The sequence below is a fragment of the Octopus bimaculoides genome, chromosome 1 (assembly GCF_046866305.1).
Source record: "Octopus bimaculoides isolate indiv1 chromosome 1, ASM4686630v1, whole genome shotgun sequence".
Taxonomy (NCBI): Eukaryota; Metazoa; Mollusca; class Cephalopoda; order Octopoda; family Octopodidae; genus Octopus; species Octopus bimaculoides.
Genome location: NC_142928.1, coordinates 168,259,698 through 168,277,120, shown reverse-complemented (window position 1 = coordinate 168,277,120; position 17,423 = coordinate 168,259,698). Strand labels below are relative to the sequence as shown.

At 36.0% G+C, this 17,423-nt stretch overlaps 2 protein-coding genes across 7 annotated transcripts in view; both read right to left on the bottom strand.

Moving 5' to 3' along the window:
• LOC106869316 (choline transporter-like protein 2) overlaps positions 1 to 17,423 on the bottom strand; it is a 160,334-nt gene that overhangs the window by 33,737 nt on the left and 109,174 nt on the right. For all 6 annotated transcript variants that reach the window (XM_014915012.3, XM_014915013.3, XM_014915009.3 and 3 more), the window contains 7 exons: positions 16,494 to 16,539; positions 10,652 to 10,725; positions 9,562 to 9,640; positions 8,196 to 8,277; positions 7,791 to 7,850; positions 6,757 to 6,808; positions 2,224 to 2,332 (listed from right to left, as the gene is read on the bottom strand). In XM_014915012.3, coding sequence (XP_014770498.1) covers positions 2,224 to 2,332; positions 6,757 to 6,808; positions 7,791 to 7,850; positions 8,196 to 8,277; positions 9,562 to 9,640; positions 10,652 to 10,725; positions 16,494 to 16,539 — 502 coding nt within the window. The remainder of the gene's footprint in view (positions 1 to 2,223; positions 2,333 to 6,756; positions 6,809 to 7,790; positions 7,851 to 8,195; positions 8,278 to 9,561; positions 9,641 to 10,651; positions 10,726 to 16,493; positions 16,540 to 17,423) is intronic.
• On the bottom strand, positions 3,831 to 4,756 carry LOC149137850 (uncharacterized). The gene has a single exon (XM_089362354.1). The coding sequence runs from the start codon at positions 4,616 to 4,618 to the stop codon at positions 3,956 to 3,958; it is 663 nt and encodes a 220-aa protein (XP_089218480.1). The 5' UTR covers positions 4,619 to 4,756; the 3' UTR covers positions 3,831 to 3,955.

The following is a 17,423-nucleotide window of genomic DNA, read 5'->3' as shown; positions in this document are numbered from 1 at the left end:
CCTCCGAGGCACAAGTCCGGGCAAGGTTGTTTATGGAAGACCAGCAGTCACCCATGCCTACCAGCCTCCCTTCTCCACACCACCGATGTTACACAGCTTGGCACCAGTGATGTTGCAACTCATTTCTACAGCTGAGTGAACTGGAGCAATGTGAAATAAAGTGTCTTGCCCAAGAACACAACACGCAGCCTGGTCTGGGATTCAAACTCACAACCTCAGGGTCGTAAGTTCGATGCTCTAACCACTGAGCCATGCACCTTCACTTAGCAGTCTGGCAAAAGAAACCGATAAAATAAATACCAGGCTTAAAAAAAGAAAAAAAATTAAAAACATACTGGGGTTAATTTGCTTGACTAAATTTTTCAAAACAGTGCCCCAATATGGCTGAAGACTGAAACAAGTATTTTGTGTTTAGTCTCAGACTGGGAGATACAAGTGGACCTGATAGGCAGACTTTGCCTGTCACTCTTTTGGGGTATATAAAATAAGGACCAGTTGATATCTGGAGTTAATGTAACTAACTTAGCCCCTCTCCTAAAATTACTGGTCTTGTGCCAAAATCTGAAGCCATAATTATAATTATAATTATTACTATTATTATTGAGGCAGTGAGATGGCAGAATTGTTACGTTAGGCAAAATGCTCAGTGGCATTTCATCTGTCTTGATGTTCAGAGTTCAAATTCCACTGAGGTTGATCTCGCCTTTCATCCTTTCAGGGTGGATAAAATAATTACCAGTTGATCATTGGTGTTGATTTAAGTGACTTAGTCCCTCCCACCAAACTGCTGGCCTTGTGTGAAACTATGGAACCATTATTATTATTAATAAGGTAGCAAGTTGGACTAAATGCTTAGTGGTAGTTCTTCTGGCTTTTTACATTCAGGGTCTTTTGGCCATTCAGAGTTGATAAAATAAGTATGAATTGAATAGTGGGGTAATGTAATCATCTAGCCCCTGCCCACAAAATTCCAGGCCTTGTGCCTATAACTGAAAGAGTTAAAATTATTATTTAAAGTAGGAAACAGGCAGAATCATAAGAGCATTGAATGAAATGCTTATTAGTATTTCTTCCAACTCTATGTTGTGTGTTCAAATCTCACTGCAGTCTACTTTACCTTCATTCACTTTGAGGTCAATACAATAAAGTCAAGTACCTGAGTTGATGTAATTGACTTGCCCTGTTTCCTCAAAATAGCTGGCCTTGCTCCAAAACCAGAAAACGTTATTAGTTTCATTATTTAAGATAGCAAACATGCCAGACAAAATGCATAGCGACATTTCTTTTGGTTCATTATATTCTGAGTTCAGATCTTGCCAAAGTCAACTTTGCTTTCATTCTTTTAAGGTCCATGAAATACAGAACCAATCAACTACTGGGGTCATTGGTATTGCCCTTATACACTCCACACAAAACTTCTGATCTTTTGCCTAATCAGAAACATTTATTATTAAGGAAAGGAAAATTAACAGAATCTCTAAAGATTTAAAAAAAAAAAATGTATTGTAGTATTTATTCCAGCTTTTTATGTTCTGGGTGTAAATCCCACTGAATTCAACTAAGGCTTTCATCCTTTTTAGGTCAATAAAATAGAGTATCATTCAATGGGGTCAATGAAATTGAACAAACCCCTTCCCTAAAGTTGCCTAAATAAGAAAGCATTATTCCTATTATTAAATACAACAGGGTGGATAGAATTACAAAAACAGAAGATAATTTGATATTTTTTCTGGGGTGAAGAAAAAGAACATGACTAGAATTTCCATTTCCTCCAAATCTAAAAGTCTAAAGGTTTACTCATTCCAGTATATTTTTAGTGAGAGACTTAAAACTAGCCATGTCCAGAAGATGACCTATTTCTAAAGAAAGGGATAATTATTATTTACTGAAGACACTTTCAACAATTCTGGTCATAGAAAACAAAAACAAAAACAAAAAAAAAGACTACTGAATCATATTCCATGTTTTGCATTAATTTCCAATTCTCTTTGTGTTTAATCATTTCATTTTTGCTTATTAATTTACATTATTAATAAATTCTAAAGAAATTAATATTTAAGAATTATTATCTAACTTATATTGAATCTTACATTTTTCTTAGTTTGAAGAGTTCTAGTCAAGAGTTTTTAATCTAAATCTTTTGTTTTCATGCTTTTATTAATTACATTGATGAACTAAATGAAAGAAATTAATTGAGAAAAGGATAATGGTGAAAATACTTACTTTGTTGAACTTATCAAATCATCATCTTTCACAGTATGATTATAAGCATCTTTTAAGTGAAGTGCGGCTTTACCAAGTACGGTAATATCAGGAACACATCTATTCACCACTGGAAATAAATATTAAAAGAAACTTATGAAAGTGTCAGATGAGATCAAATGCATTATTCTTCTTCTTATTATTATTATATAGCCCAGAGCACCAGTTATTACATGAATAGATGGAAACCTTTAATTAGGATACAGAATTTGTAGGTTGGAGACTCATCCTTTATGTATGTTCCTTTCTATGCAACTGTAAATACGATTCACATCAACTGGAAAGCTGATTTCTATAGATATATGACATGTATTTTTTCTCTGTCACAAAAAATAAAAATTAAAAGGATTGTTATACTTTTGCACAATGGAATATTGTTGCTTATATAGCAATATTTGGTTTAAATTACTTCCTTTTTTAAAAAGAAGGGTATGAAAATTCTATGTCCATAGAATATCTTTTTTCTACACTATCCTGACTTAAAATAAGCAGTGGTGGACATAGCTAACCAAAAAGTTAGCTTCACTAACTGCTAATCTGCTAACTAAAAAAGTTAGCTTCCTAAACGCTAAATAGGTAAAAAAAAATTAGTGGAAGCTAACGCTAACTGCTAACTTTTATATGAATTTAGTTTTGGTTTGGGTTTTTGCCTCTAAAACCCTTAAAAACAAACCTAGAGAGTTGAAATTTTCATGCTGTAGCTTAGACATAGAGCTTTCCAAAAAGGTATAGCATGCCAAGATCAGATGATGATCAAGGTATATGCAAATAATTAAATGAACAAATGAAATTAAACATTAGTTTTTCAGTCAGCATACATTTTATTTACTGTACAAAAAGTATTAAATGAATCAAAAAGGTATAGTATAGCATAGGTATCATGCCAAGATCAGATGATGATCAAGGTGTACTACTCTGGTTAGGCCTTCTCCATTGCTTCAATATGATGCTGGTTGCCCTTCATAAACATCCGCCTCTCAGAGTTACCATCTGACAGGGTGGCTCTCTTGGCCCTTAAAATATCTTTGCCAATAGAGAATAGGCACTCAACTGTAGCACTGGATGGGATGGTGGTGTTATACTTGGTGAACAGGTCAATCAAGACCTGCTCACCCAAAAAGGCAACTTCAGTCAGGACCTCCTTCAAGACGGTTTCTGGCCATGTCTGTGCCTTGGATTTCACCAGGTTCTGTGCTTTGGATCCTGCTCTCCCAGAACCAAGTGATGTTGTTGAAGAAATCACCTTCCTCATTGCTGGTGGTAATTCTGCCCTCCTCATTAGTCTCCATTAGGGCTGTCTCTATGACGATCTGCATGGCATTCGTTACTCTGCTAACCTGGCTGTTATTATATACTACTCCAGGCAGAACAGGCAAAACTTGGGGTTGAAAGCAGTTCAGGTCTTCTAGGGGAAGCCCAAACTTTTTGTGATGCCTGCCAGTATCGTGTCTACCAGAGGACTGCAGTACAGGAGATGTTTGAACTTGGCCTCCTTCAACTTCACGATGGTAGCCACTACAGTTGGCAGAGGGCTCCCAAGATAGGCCTGGTCCTCCCGCTGCATTTTATCCAAAGTTTTGGCAACTTTAAACGTCACCTGTTAGAGTCAGTGAAGGTCTGAAGCATCAGCTGTGTCATTACCCTGTGGACAGCTCCCCTTTTCTTCTTCAACAGGTTGTTGAGAACAACAGAGTCATAGGCAGAGTTCCATCTGATACTGTTGGGGACCACCAGCCTCCTCTTTAATGGCCTTCCTGTAGGCTGACTTAAATGAAGTGCTGTCAAGAGCCTTGTTGGCATCCACGCTAGCTACCAAGTTGGAGGTATGGGCTGTGCACTTCATGTGCACTGGCAGGTTTAGGCCCAGGCCACTGGACTTGTCAAGGGCGGCATCAACAGAGATGTACTCAACTTCGTCCACATCCTCAGCCTCGGGATCCACATCCAGGTTTACATCCTCAATACTCTCCGTGTCCAGATCAGCAGCAGGCTCAGGAATGGCTGGCAAGAGTTCAACTTGTGTACCAAACTGCATAAATACCTTAAAGTTTTTGCTATCATCCATTGTGGTCCTAGCCACCTTGTCTTGCAGATGGAACTTATAATGGGCGTTCACCATGGCCCGGGTGAGAACATCAAAGGTGTGATGTCCTCTGAGCTGAGAGCAGGCCAGGATGGCATGCTGTCTCATGCAGGTCTTGGGATCCAGCCAGTGTGCCATCATTCCCATGTATGACCTGTTGTGGGCCGACCAACAGTCGGTGGTGGTCGCCACCCAGGGGACATTCTTGAGCAATCTGTAATTAAAAAATGTTAAACTGTAAAGAGACATAAGTTGTGCAGTGTGCACCAGCATTGCTAGAAATAGGAGTTGTAGCCATAAAAGCACATGGTCTCTTTGTATTGAGAGGTGAGAAAATCTTCCCCACTGTGAGCGAGATGCATGCTAATTTCGTATAGGAAATTAAGACTCATCAGTAATGCTCACTTTATCATAGCTGGTAGAGGCCAACTCACCCTGTCAATATTATGGAACATGTCATTGGAATCAGCGACTGATTTCACAATGGCAATGTGAAAATTATAAAATAATCAAGGTGGCTAGCAACAATTTAAAACCAACAAGGAAATAACTCACTCTCTCTAAAGCCTCTCATCCACATCTCCACGCAAGCTGCAATGGTTTTTGTGAGCATGTGGTTTCTACAATTTTCGTGGGTCGGAAGGTGGCTGGACTTTTGATCGTAGTATCTTATAACCATATTTTGTTTATAGAAATCACACACATTGTAGTTTAACATTTGTTACTAGGTTGTTCTAAATTCATGGAAATATTGCTTATAATCTAAAGCCTTGTTATTAAACTTTTGAAAATAGTAACACTACCTTATTTCTTTATTGTCCACGAGGGGCTAAACATAGAAGGGACAAACAAGGACAGACAAAGGGATTAAATCGATTACATCGACCGCAGTGTGTAACTGGTACTTAATTTATCAACTCCGAAAGGATGAAAGGCAAAGTCGACCTCGGCAGAATTTGAACTCAGAACGTATAGATAGACGAAATACTGCTAAGCATTTTGCCCAGTGTGCTAACATTTCTGCCAGCTTGCCACCTTTGTGACACTATCTTGATAGGCAACGCATTAGGGGCGGGGATGAATAACCGAAATGAGGGATGGAATGATGGTCAAAATTTGATATATCGAGAACTTAAGGTTTGTTTATTTGTTATTTCATTAAGGACTGCTGTTTTGGTTGTGCAAACTTAATCACAAGTGGAATATATATATATATATATATATATATATATATATATATATATATACTGTATATTATATATTATGACATTTATTTCAATTAGCTATTATACATTTTATTACATTAAGAAAATAATTTATTTAATAAATAATTAAATAATCAAATTAAATTAAGAAAATATGAAGTACGTCATAATAATAATTTTAAAATCTTGTATAATTTTAATTTCTAAATACCTTGTAAGATAGTTCTCCAGCTGTTTACGGCTGGCCAAGATCATCCTGCCCAGAGCATGGCGGGACTTTGATGTCTTACTGGGGTTCAGCATCTTGATCAGGTGGGGGGACTCCACTATATACAGCAGTAGGATGTTGTTGACAAACAGGTCCAGAATCCTTCTGTCCACTATAGACTGATGGATACCAGTGCCAGCAGTTTGGGCAAATGCCTTGCCAATGCTTGGCTGGTGTGCTTTCTTTGCACATGGCTGCAACGACTGACCACTGGCACTGTTACCAGAAGATTGTGTTTCCCACAGGAAGAGTTGGCCTTAATCCTCTCCTCAAACTGGATGGCATGCGCTGGGTGTTTCCTCATGACATGCAACTTCAAGCTGTAGAGGCTCACCATTTGTCCCTTGATGGTATTCCCCTTGGACTGGCATATGACACACTGGAAGAACAGGGTTTTGGCATTCCTCTAATCCCTTGATGTAAGGACAAAGTAGTCCTCCAGGTGGGAGTCTTGGGTTCTGAGACTCCTGGCTCTCAACCTGAGTGACCTCTGCCAACAGTGTGCCTGATGGACTCTTTGAGACATGGCCACAACAGACAGGAACAAATGTATGAATTTTGTTAGTGGACTTAAAGTTAGTGGACCTAAATTTAGCAGAAGCTAATATGTCTGCTAACAGTTTCCAAAGTTAACGAAAACACTAATCTGCTAAACGAAAAGTTAGCTTCGCTAATTAACTGTTAGAGGATTAGTGGAGCCATGCCCACCACTGAAAATAAGGTTATATTTTGCAAATTTTTTTTAGCAGAAGTGTTCATTGAGTTAATATTTTTCAGTCATACACAACTAGTATTTTCTGTTATTTTATGGTGTCTCTGAACTGTTTATTTATATATGAGATATTTGGAAGCTATCTCTTGCTCCATATTAGAGTGTTTAATCAATAAATAATAGACTACACCAAGATAAAATGGTATTTACAAAATGGTATACGTACGATCTTTGGACTGAATCACATATGGAGGGCAATCCTTTTCAGGTATATTTACCTAATGAAAATAAATAAAATATAAAGAATAAGAAGCATAAACAGTAAATCATTAATCAAAATGCTAGTTAACAATCAGAATCAACCTAAAGATATAATTAGTTACTAGAGTTACATATATAAACTGATTGTCAGTAGAGTAGAACACAAGAGGTGACATGAATATTCAGAAATATAAATCAGTTGTTTATTGATTTCATTAAGAAATCTAATCTGTGAGTTTTACATAAAGATATAAAGCATAAAAAAAGGTCTAATTTTCTTTGTTTCTAAAATTCCTTTTCAATACTATAAACTAATTATTTGATCCACTGTTTCGCATTGGAGATGCTATCTTATAGGATTACTTACAAAACCAGCGTTACTATAAGTCCTTTTTTTTAACCTCTTCCTCAGTAATTGCAGAATGTAAATTGAACTCCAGTTATACTAACTGTGCACATCATCATAATAATCCCACAGTTCTGTATCCTGTCACAACCAGTCAATTCAAAGTTTTGTCTGCTAAATTTGAGAAAATTGTGTTGTGAATCTAACTCTTTCAATAACGTTGATCATTATATCCTTTAAAAAAGAACCCCTAACAACTGATTCAGTCCTGATGCATAGTATTAGGGAAGTGTCTTCTACTATAGCCCCAGGATGACCAAAAAAACCTTGTGAAAGAACTTGGCAAAAGGAAATTCTATAGAAACCTCTGTGTGTGTGTGTGTGTGTGTGTGTGTGTGTGTGTGTGTGTGTGCGTGTGTGTGTGTGTATGTGTCCCCGTCCGTCCTCCCTACTGCTTGACAACCAGTGCAGGCTTGTTTACATCTCTGTAACTTAGCTGTTTGACAAAAGAGACCAACAGAATAAGTACTAGACTTAGAAAAAAAGTGCTGGAATTGATTTGTTTGACTAAACTTTTAAAAAGGAGAAGCCCCAGCATGACCCACAGTCTTAAGACTGAAGCAAATAAAAAATGAAATACAAAAACTTCTTACATCAGAACAATATTGTTTTGGGAGAGGTTCCGTTTTGTTCGGACACTTTTTGACACATATCTGTAAACAAAAAGACATTTTGTTACAGTCACCCAAACAGAAAGGTGGTTGTGATGATGAGGATGATGATGGTGGTGGTGTTGATAATAGTGATGATGATGGTGGTGGTGGTGTTGATGATAGTGATGATGATGGTGGTGGTGATGGTGGTGTTGATGATAGTGATGATGATTATGATAACCAGTTCCATTATCATTATCAACATCTGAATTTTAAGATGTTGTCTTCAAGCATGATTAATTAAACATTTCAATATATAAATAATTCTTTTAGAAATTGAAACAAAATTATGAAAGAAGGCAAAAAAAAAAAAAATGAAAGAACAGCTCTAGAAATTTATCATACCTGGGGAGTTGGACATCCCATTAGAAAGACAATAGGTGATATACACCGCGTTATATCTGAGAATAGAAGATATGGCTTATCTCTGGAATGAAGAATATATAAAAAAAATTCAATTTTTAAATGCTGTTGTTTTAACTGTTAGATCATCAAGTTTTAAAATTCAACACACCAGTAAAGTTTATATAACTTGCTTTAGTATCATAGTTGTTATTTAGCCTCAGAAAGCAATAATTAAGCAAACTAATGATCAAATGCAATGCAGCCACAACCACCTTCTCTTTTATTCAAACAGTGTATCTAACGAGTCGTACATATTTTTTAAAAACAAGCAGATGTAATTTCAGTGAGATTTAGTTATCATCAAAAGTAAGGCTTATTTTAAGTCTTTAGCATTCAGATTTCTCTGTCAAATGTAATGCTTATTTATTCATATTGTTTTGAATTAATCATGCATTATCTTGTAGCTTTGAGATTTCAATAGTGTGTTTGTTTAGTTTTAAAATGACATTGTAGGGTAGGTGTAAGAGGCTGAATCTAGACATTTTGAGCATAAAGCAGCTGGAATATTTGAGTTGGATATGTCTGGTTTAAACACTAAAGGGTTAAAAAACCTTAAAAAGACTTTGAACTCAGAATTGCATAAACTAATGAACTGTTTTTTAATCATTCCCTCTAATGCAGATGTCTACATACATTAGGCTGTCCCTTACTTTTACATTTAAAGTTATTCTGTTTAATTTTTTACAATACAATTGTTAACAGATTCTTAATATAACATTGTCTTTGAGGCACAGACTGTTATGATATACCATCTAAAGAGAAAATGCACTGGAATGAACACTCACTGGGTAGAAATAAAACCTTAAATTTTTTATATAAGAGAGATGAAACAGCAACAGTGAAACCTGTATTCTTCCCAGAAATATTAGCAATTCAAAGTGTGATGAAATGTCTATGACTAGGAATCAAAACAAAGTTGGTTTCACTGGGAGCTTTATTCTAAAAGTGCTTAACAACAATCTGTTGAATCCCTAACAGCCAATGAGAGCTGAGCTTGTGTTATAATATAACTCATTAATCATAGACTAAGTCATGATTGAATATAATTACCAAGGTGAAATTAACCTGAGAGACCAAAGAAAGGTGAGTGAATGCAAATAGTCAATTGGCTAGTAGACTATGGCCTAATGTTTTAACCGTCTGTTACTCTTAAAATAGTTTCAAATACATGAAATAAAAAAAACAAACATTTTTTTAAAACAGAAAACTGTTTTAATTTTAAATGAATTTAAAAGTGTAAAGAAAATAATCTCATAATCAAAGGAGATTATAATAAAAAAAGATATTAAATTGATTTTAAACTTACTTCATATTTCCAAGTCCACACAAATTGTTCTCAGAGTCCATCGGGTAAAGTAGAAGCTTATAGTCTCCTTTGACATAGGCTACAAGAGACAAGACATACAAGTATTAGTTCATATACAGTTGTATACACCAATTCAATACTAAATTACTGTCGTATTTATACTATCCAACAAAGATTTCTTTCATCATCATCATCATCATCATCGTTTAACGTCCGCTTTCCATGCTAGCATGGGTTGGACGATTTGACTGAGGACTGGTGAAACCGGATGGCAACACCAGGCTCCAGTCTGATTTGGCAGAGTTTCTACAGCTGGATGCCCTTCCTAACGCCAACCACTCAGAGAGTGTAGTGGGTGCTTTTACGTGTCACCCGCACGAAAACGGCCACGCTCGAAATGGTGTCTTTTATGTGCCACCCGCACAAGCCAGTCCAGGGGCACTGGCAACGATCTTTGTAGGTCAAAAAGTCAACCCTCAGGAATATCTTTCCTACCCTTGATATTTTGTAGTTGAAGAAAAACATCAGACGTGGATCTCATCAAAAGATAATGGGCACAGTCCCTCCCCTCAAATCAAAATATTACAAAGATTTTTGAAATTAATACAAGTTACAATGGCAATATGAAAAAATATAATAATTCTTTTTATTACAGGCACAAGGCCTGAAATTTGAGGAAATGGACAAGTTGATTACAATGACCCCAGTGCTCAACTAGCACTTATTTCATCGACTCCAAAAGATGAAAGACAAAGTTGACCATCACAGAATTTGAACTCAGAACACAAAGATGTATGAAATGCAGTTAAGCATTTTGTCATGTATGCTAAAGATTCAACCAGCTTGCCATCTTAAATATAAGGCCTGAAATTTTAGGGATGGAAGCCAATTGATTACATCGACCCCAGTGTTCAACAGCCACTTAATTTATCAACTCTGAAAGGATGAAAGGCAAAGTGGCACTAGAACTTAAAATGTAAAGACAGATGAAATACTGCTAAGCTTATGATTCTGTCAGCTTGCCATCTTAAATATAATAATAATAATGAAACTAACAACAACTCCAGCATCTATTTTAAACCTGACTTACCAAAAATGGCGACAGCAGCAAAGGCCACGATGAAAATAATAAAAATTATGCAGCATATAATGTCAGTACATGACCTGAAAGATAAAACAATAATGGGTAATATTTAGTGATTCATTAATTATATCATATCATTTGTATGAAAGTGTGTCTTAATGTTTTTCTTTGTGGGGGCACAGGATAGTGTCTAGGTTTGCATGTAAAAACTGATGTACAAGGTTTGCATGTAAAAACTGATGTACAAGGTGGTATCAAAAAGTTCCTGGACTAGTTCTGTAGCATACCAATAGATGGCAGCACATGATGCATATGCAGTGAGAGCAAGCAGTGATCTTTATGAGGTACTGTGCTGAGTGACATCACGGTGTTTACTTTGCAAGTCATGAAATTTGTGTTTTTGTGATCATATGTATGCTGTAGTTTGTGATTTTGTCATGGACAGGAAGTTGGAATAAAGAGCCAACATGAAATTTTGCATTAAACTTAGGAAGTCTGCGATAGAGACATTGAACATGCTTTGGCAAGCTTATGGTAACAAGGCAATAGGTCATCCGGAATGTCTCAAGTGGCACAGGTGCTTCAAAAGTGGAAGACAAGTGATCGGGAAGACAAGTGATCTGGAAGACAAGTGATCTGGAAGACAAGTGATCTGGAAGACTGGCCATGAGCCTTTCCCAGAAATGTGGAGAGAATTCATCAGCTTGTGCATGAGGATTGTTGCAGGACAGTCAACAACATTGCTGATGTTGTTGGTCTGTCATATGGGTCTGTGCAGGCAATCCTAATGTCTGAATTGAATATGCAGCATGTCTCCGCTGAGTGTTTTCCCTGCCTGCTGACCACTGAGCAGAGAGAACATGAAGTTGAAGTCTGTCAAGATCTCCATCAGTGTGCTGCTGATGACCCATCCTTCTTGTCAAGGTTCACCATTGGTGACAAGAGCTGAGATGGAACAGCAGTTGTCATAGTGGAAGAGCCCTTCATCTCCACAACTGAAGAAGGCACGACAAAGCTGCAACTCAATCAAGAGCATGCTCATCGTTTTGTCAACATCCACAGTATTATGCATCAAGAATTTGTTCCCCAGGGCCAAACTATTGATGAAGAGTTCTACTGCAACATTTTTGAAGCATTTGAGGGAGGACACTCAGTAAAAGCAACTGGATTTGTGGAGCACAAAAAATTGGATTCTTCATGATGACAATGTACTCTATCACTGAGCTCTCCTCACTTATGAGTGTCTTGCCAAAAACAACATTGTTTCTGCACCGGCCCTATTCACCAGATTTAGCACTTGTGGACTTTCATCTCTTCCCCAAGGTGAAAATGCAGTTTAAAGGTCACTATTTTAACCCCACTGTTGAGATCAAGAGTGAAATGCAGAAGAGCCTTGATTTGCTTACGAGAATGACTTCCAGGCTGGATTCTAAAAGTGGCAGGAATCCTAGGACCGGTGTATTGCTGTGCAAGGAGATTATTTATCCTGTTCAATGTCCTTAGTAAAGAAGCGCTTAATCCTCAGTTAGCTGTTCCATCTAATTTTGAAGCAAGTCATTTTGTTGATTAGCCTCAAATCAGTCTTGATTGAACAGATACATGATCAAAGACATTCTTACTGTGACCTTCCCATCTTTTTGCATATTCATGACAATTTGTTTGATGTGTCCTTTTTAAAGAGGATACAATGTAATTGGAGAGATTTGACTGCTCTTTCTAGCAAAATGAGTGCCTGCATAGAAGCTGTCTCACTGGCTTCTTGTGCTAGGGCGCCTCTGTAGATTTAAGCTGCAGAGGTATTTCATTATTAATTTCTAAACCAGCAGGAGAAATAACATATGTGCACAAAATACATTTAATTAATGATGAGCTATCAAAATCACATCATCATCAGTGTTTAATGCCTGTTTTCCATGCTCGCATGGGTTGGACGGTTTGACTGGGGACTGGCAAGCCAGGAGGCCACACCAGGCTCCAATCTGATCTGGCAATGTTTCTACAGCTGGATGCCCTTCCTAGTGCCAACCACTTTGAGAGTGTAGAGGGTGCTTTTTACGTGCCACCAGCATGGGAGCCAGTCATGTAAATTAGTTTACCCACTGCATTGATAGCCTAAATTATGACCATATATATACATATATATAGCCTAATTTATGACCGTGTATATATATATATATATATATATATATATATATATATATATATATATATATATATAGTCTGATGTGATGATTCTAAAATACAACACTTAAAAACCTAATGGTATATCTTTTTCCTATCCATCTGAAAAGATTTTGCCTAATATGATTTTATTAATTACTATTTAATTTATTAGGCTAATTGAAGCAGCTGTAATGGACCATGTACTCTTTTTACTCTTTTAATTGTTTCAGTCATTTGACTGCGGCCATGCTGGAGCACCGCCTTTAGTCGAGCAAATCGACCCCAGGACTTATTCTTTGGAAGCCTAGTACTTCTTCTATCGGTTTCTTTTGTCGAACCACTAAGTTACGGGGACGTAAACACACCAGCATCAGTTGTCAAGCGATGTTGGGAGGACAAACACAGACACACAAACACATATATATATATACATATATACGACAGGCTTCTTTCAGTTTCTGTCTACCAAATCCACTCACAAGGCTTTGGTCAGCCCGAAGCCATAGTAGAAGACACTTGCCCAAGGTGCCACGCAGAGGGAATGAACCAAGAACCATGTGGTTGGTAAGCAAGCTACTTACCACACAGCCACTCCTGCGCCTATGATTTTTGCAGATAATAAATTTTTATTAAATGTTATATCTCCATTTTCTTACTTTCTTTTGAATGATTATATACATATATATATATATATATATATATATATATATATATATATGGTCATAAATCAGATGAACAGTATAGGGAAGGAAACCGAACGCATCTTCTCAGAGGAGCATTCAACAAACCAAGAAATGCTTCATCAAGAAATTCCTCTCCTTTTTTCCAGTCACATTAAAAGCACAGAAGGAATGTCTTCACATTCTTATATTTCTCTCACAGACAGGCTCAATTAAATTTATATAAAAAAATCTATTACTGAGTGTGGGCTTCTATGTCGTGTGCTTTCTGTTTTATGATAGCCAGAAGAGGAAGGGCAATGCTCAGTGATCTTTCCACAGGGTTTCCATAAATGTTGTGCGATGGATGGAAGAGACCATTATCCCTGGATCACTGCAGTTGGAAACAGTGCATCAAGACACAGAAATAGAGTGGACTCCACTAAATGGTTGCTGTTAGACCAGTCTACCTTACAAAAACAAGCAATCTGTCTGATAGGATTTCTATGCAATTTCTCTCTAGCCACTATCACTAATGAAGCCTGGAACTAAGGTTGTAGTAGAAGATACTTGTCAAAGTAGCTGCATAATGGGATCAAACATGGAGCAACATGATTGTGAATAAGACTTCTTAACCACACAACCATCTAGAGGGGTTGTATAGGATTCACTATTCTACACATGAGAGCAATGCAGTACAGTACTATCGAGTGTGTTTGCAGTTTATAAGGGGTTAGCTGCTGTTCAGAGCTTCTAACATTTATGTGCTTGTTAAATGAGGTATATATGAAAAAAGGGTCAAAGGAAAATATGGCATAGCTGTAAATTCTATTAATCAAAAACAAATATTATAGCAGGGACACAATATTGTTTAGTGCCAGGTCAGCTCTGTTCCAGTAGATCTATGGTCAAAGATATTCCAGAAATGAGCACCTTTTCTTTTTAAAAGCATTACATGGACGATTACATTATCTGATGTCTTTTTTTTTTTATTTATCTAAGGCAACAGGGTGATTTGAGTGAGATTTCAATGCAGTTTCTAGCAGGTTGAACAACCATATACAAAATTCAAATTTTCTTCAAATTACATCCTACTCTCTAATAAAGGAACACACAAGATTATGTAGTTCTTGATAAAAAGGTAGTCTTGGCTGAAATGCCTTTGGTCATAACCCTGTTTGATCAGGGTCAATTTGGAAGTGAGCAACAACAGTATTATACATTAAATTACGTGTATGTAGACATGCTTTGTTTGAATAAAAGACTGGTCATGGCTAGAACATATTTGATCATAGGTCTGCTATATAAGGGCTGATCTAGGACTAAACAACAGCTACTTATAATTATAGTAGACATTAAATACATATGAAAAACTACATTATCATAACTGGATCAACAATGATTATAGGTCTCAGATCAGGTCTAACTCAAAGCTTAATTACAACAGCAAAAGACATACAAAGGAACCTGAAATTCCAGTCTAAACAAACAGTAGACTCATATTTATAAGCATTCATGCAAGACTGCTTATATAGAGATTTATTCAGGAAGATAAGACATTCATAAGTCCTACCCTTGATCATTTCAATTCTATTTCTTCATTGACAAGATGTGGAGAGGTCATCAGTATTGGTTTCTACTCAAATTCTTTTCAGTCAATTTTTCTCCTACTCCTAACTCACTGTAGATATTCCATTTAATCTACTTATCTATTTTCTATGTGTGTGGGTGGTTTGTGTTCTTCACTTCTCATCTCTACATATATACATGTGAGTGTGTTTATATGTGTACAGGTGTGGGTGTGTATGATTATTATTTTATATACACTTTCTTATATTTTTGTTAATAAGAAATAACACAGTTGAGTTATTTCTTTTTGAGAGCCACAACTTTCAGAAACTGATGCTCAGGCATGTCATGTTTCACTTTTCCCCGTCTCAATCTCTGCAAACAGATGTACAAATTTTATCTATATCATTTCTAAATTTTTTGTACCCCACCTCCTTTCTTTTCTTTTTCTCACTATATGCTTAATCTAAAAGTTACTAACAGTGACCCATGTCAAAAAGGTGAAACAATTATTACGTGGCACATAAACTCAACAAACATAAATAAACAAACAAATAAACAAAATAAAAAAAACTTGCTAACAATTAAAATTCAACAGTTGCAATGGAATTGTGTCAGCCACTAGGTCACAGATATGTGATGAAAATTCTAGCATGGCCACAGTCAAATGACTGAAACAAGTAAAAGAGTAAAAGAGTATATAATGTAGAATATAGCATTATTTTTTTTATATGTCATACATACCTTATCCATTACATAACACTAGTATATAAATAAAGATGTCCTCTTCTGGGTGGATCTCAAAAATATTTGAACTACTAGTTATATTTTAAATGATTGATATTGAAGATGGAGTGTAGCTAGAAGTTTTATTTATCACAACAATGGTTTCAGCTGCCTTCTGCACTGCTCCCCTATTGGGTGGGGAACAATGTAATGACATCAGATGCATTGCTCAGTGCAAAAGAACCTCATCAGGCAATGTAATAGGGTGAGTGGACAAACGAAAGAAAGAGGTACTCAATACAGTTTCATAGGCTTCTTACAAAAACCTAGCTCATTAGGCTCAGGTAACCAAATTATATATATATATATAAAATTATGGGTTATAAATACACAAACTTCACAAGGTTCATCTTCCTCCTCTAATCAAGACATATATAAATATAACTATATAATTATGGGGTATAGACACACAAACTTCAAAAGGTTCATCTTCATTCTCTATTCAAGGTATTTATTCACTGTAAGTGCTCAACCTCTCATTAGAAATGAGATGAGGGCTATAACCAGTGTCTATGTGAAGTAAATAAATAGAAAGGAGAACTTGAAAATATATCCATATAAAATATACATATGTATTAAACTTATCACACTCTCCCTCTTTCTCTACTCCCCTTTCTTTCAATATACAGAATTAAGTAAATAAAAGTAAGCTACACAGAATTTTGCTATACCTGTTGGTGACTGGTCCACGATAGTTCCTATCTTTGAGTGGTTCCTCTGCAATAAAACAAAATCTTTATTAAAAAAAGATGAACAAACAAATCTGAAAAAAGAAACGAAATGTATGAGTTATGAAATAAAGAATAGAATTATTCACATGAAATCTATGTATTATGTCTTATTCAAAGTACGTCACATCATTGACTAATTTCCATTATTCCACTAGTTTTGCTTATTAGCTTCTAGTGGCTATGGTATTTTGATCACTTTCACAAATAAGTTACATCAATAATAATAATAATAATGCTCCTGCAATAAGAATCTTAAACAATTTTAACCCTTTAGCATTCAGATTACTCTGTCAAATATAATGCTTATTTATTCACATCATTTTGAATAATTATGTATTATCTCGTAGCTTCAAGATTTTAATACGATTGTATATTTTTAGAATGACATTGAAGGGCAAGTGTGAGAGATGGGAAGTGGGGTTCAGCTGATTTGAGGATAAAACAGGTGGAATATATAGGCTGGATATGGCCAGTTTAAATCCTAAGGGTTAAACAATAAAACATGATATTGTCATAGCATTAATAAGTTTTAACAAATGAAAGGAATTGCACACACACACAAACACACACACTGTGTAATGGGATAAATAACCAAGTTCAAAGAATATAGAGACTTATTTCTTAACCACACACCTATACATGCACCTATTCTGAATCTATATTAATATTATAGGAGGTCCATACTGCAACAGTGGAGAGCTACACCTCCAACAAAGGATAATAAGTCTACAACTATCTAGCTCCAGTTAGTGAGCACAAAACTAAACAAAAAGATTAGGAAAGCTAATGAATTTTGAGGAAAAACTTGAAATAAAAACAGACAAATTCTCTCCCCAAAATAGTGGAAATTCAATCAAACACCTGTAACAA

What these genes read in the sequence shown, in the direction of transcription:
- LOC149137850 (XM_089362354.1), bottom strand. Translation starts at nt 4,618, where the DNA reads ATGCTGGTGCACACTGCACAACTTATGTCTCTTTACAGTTTAACATTT.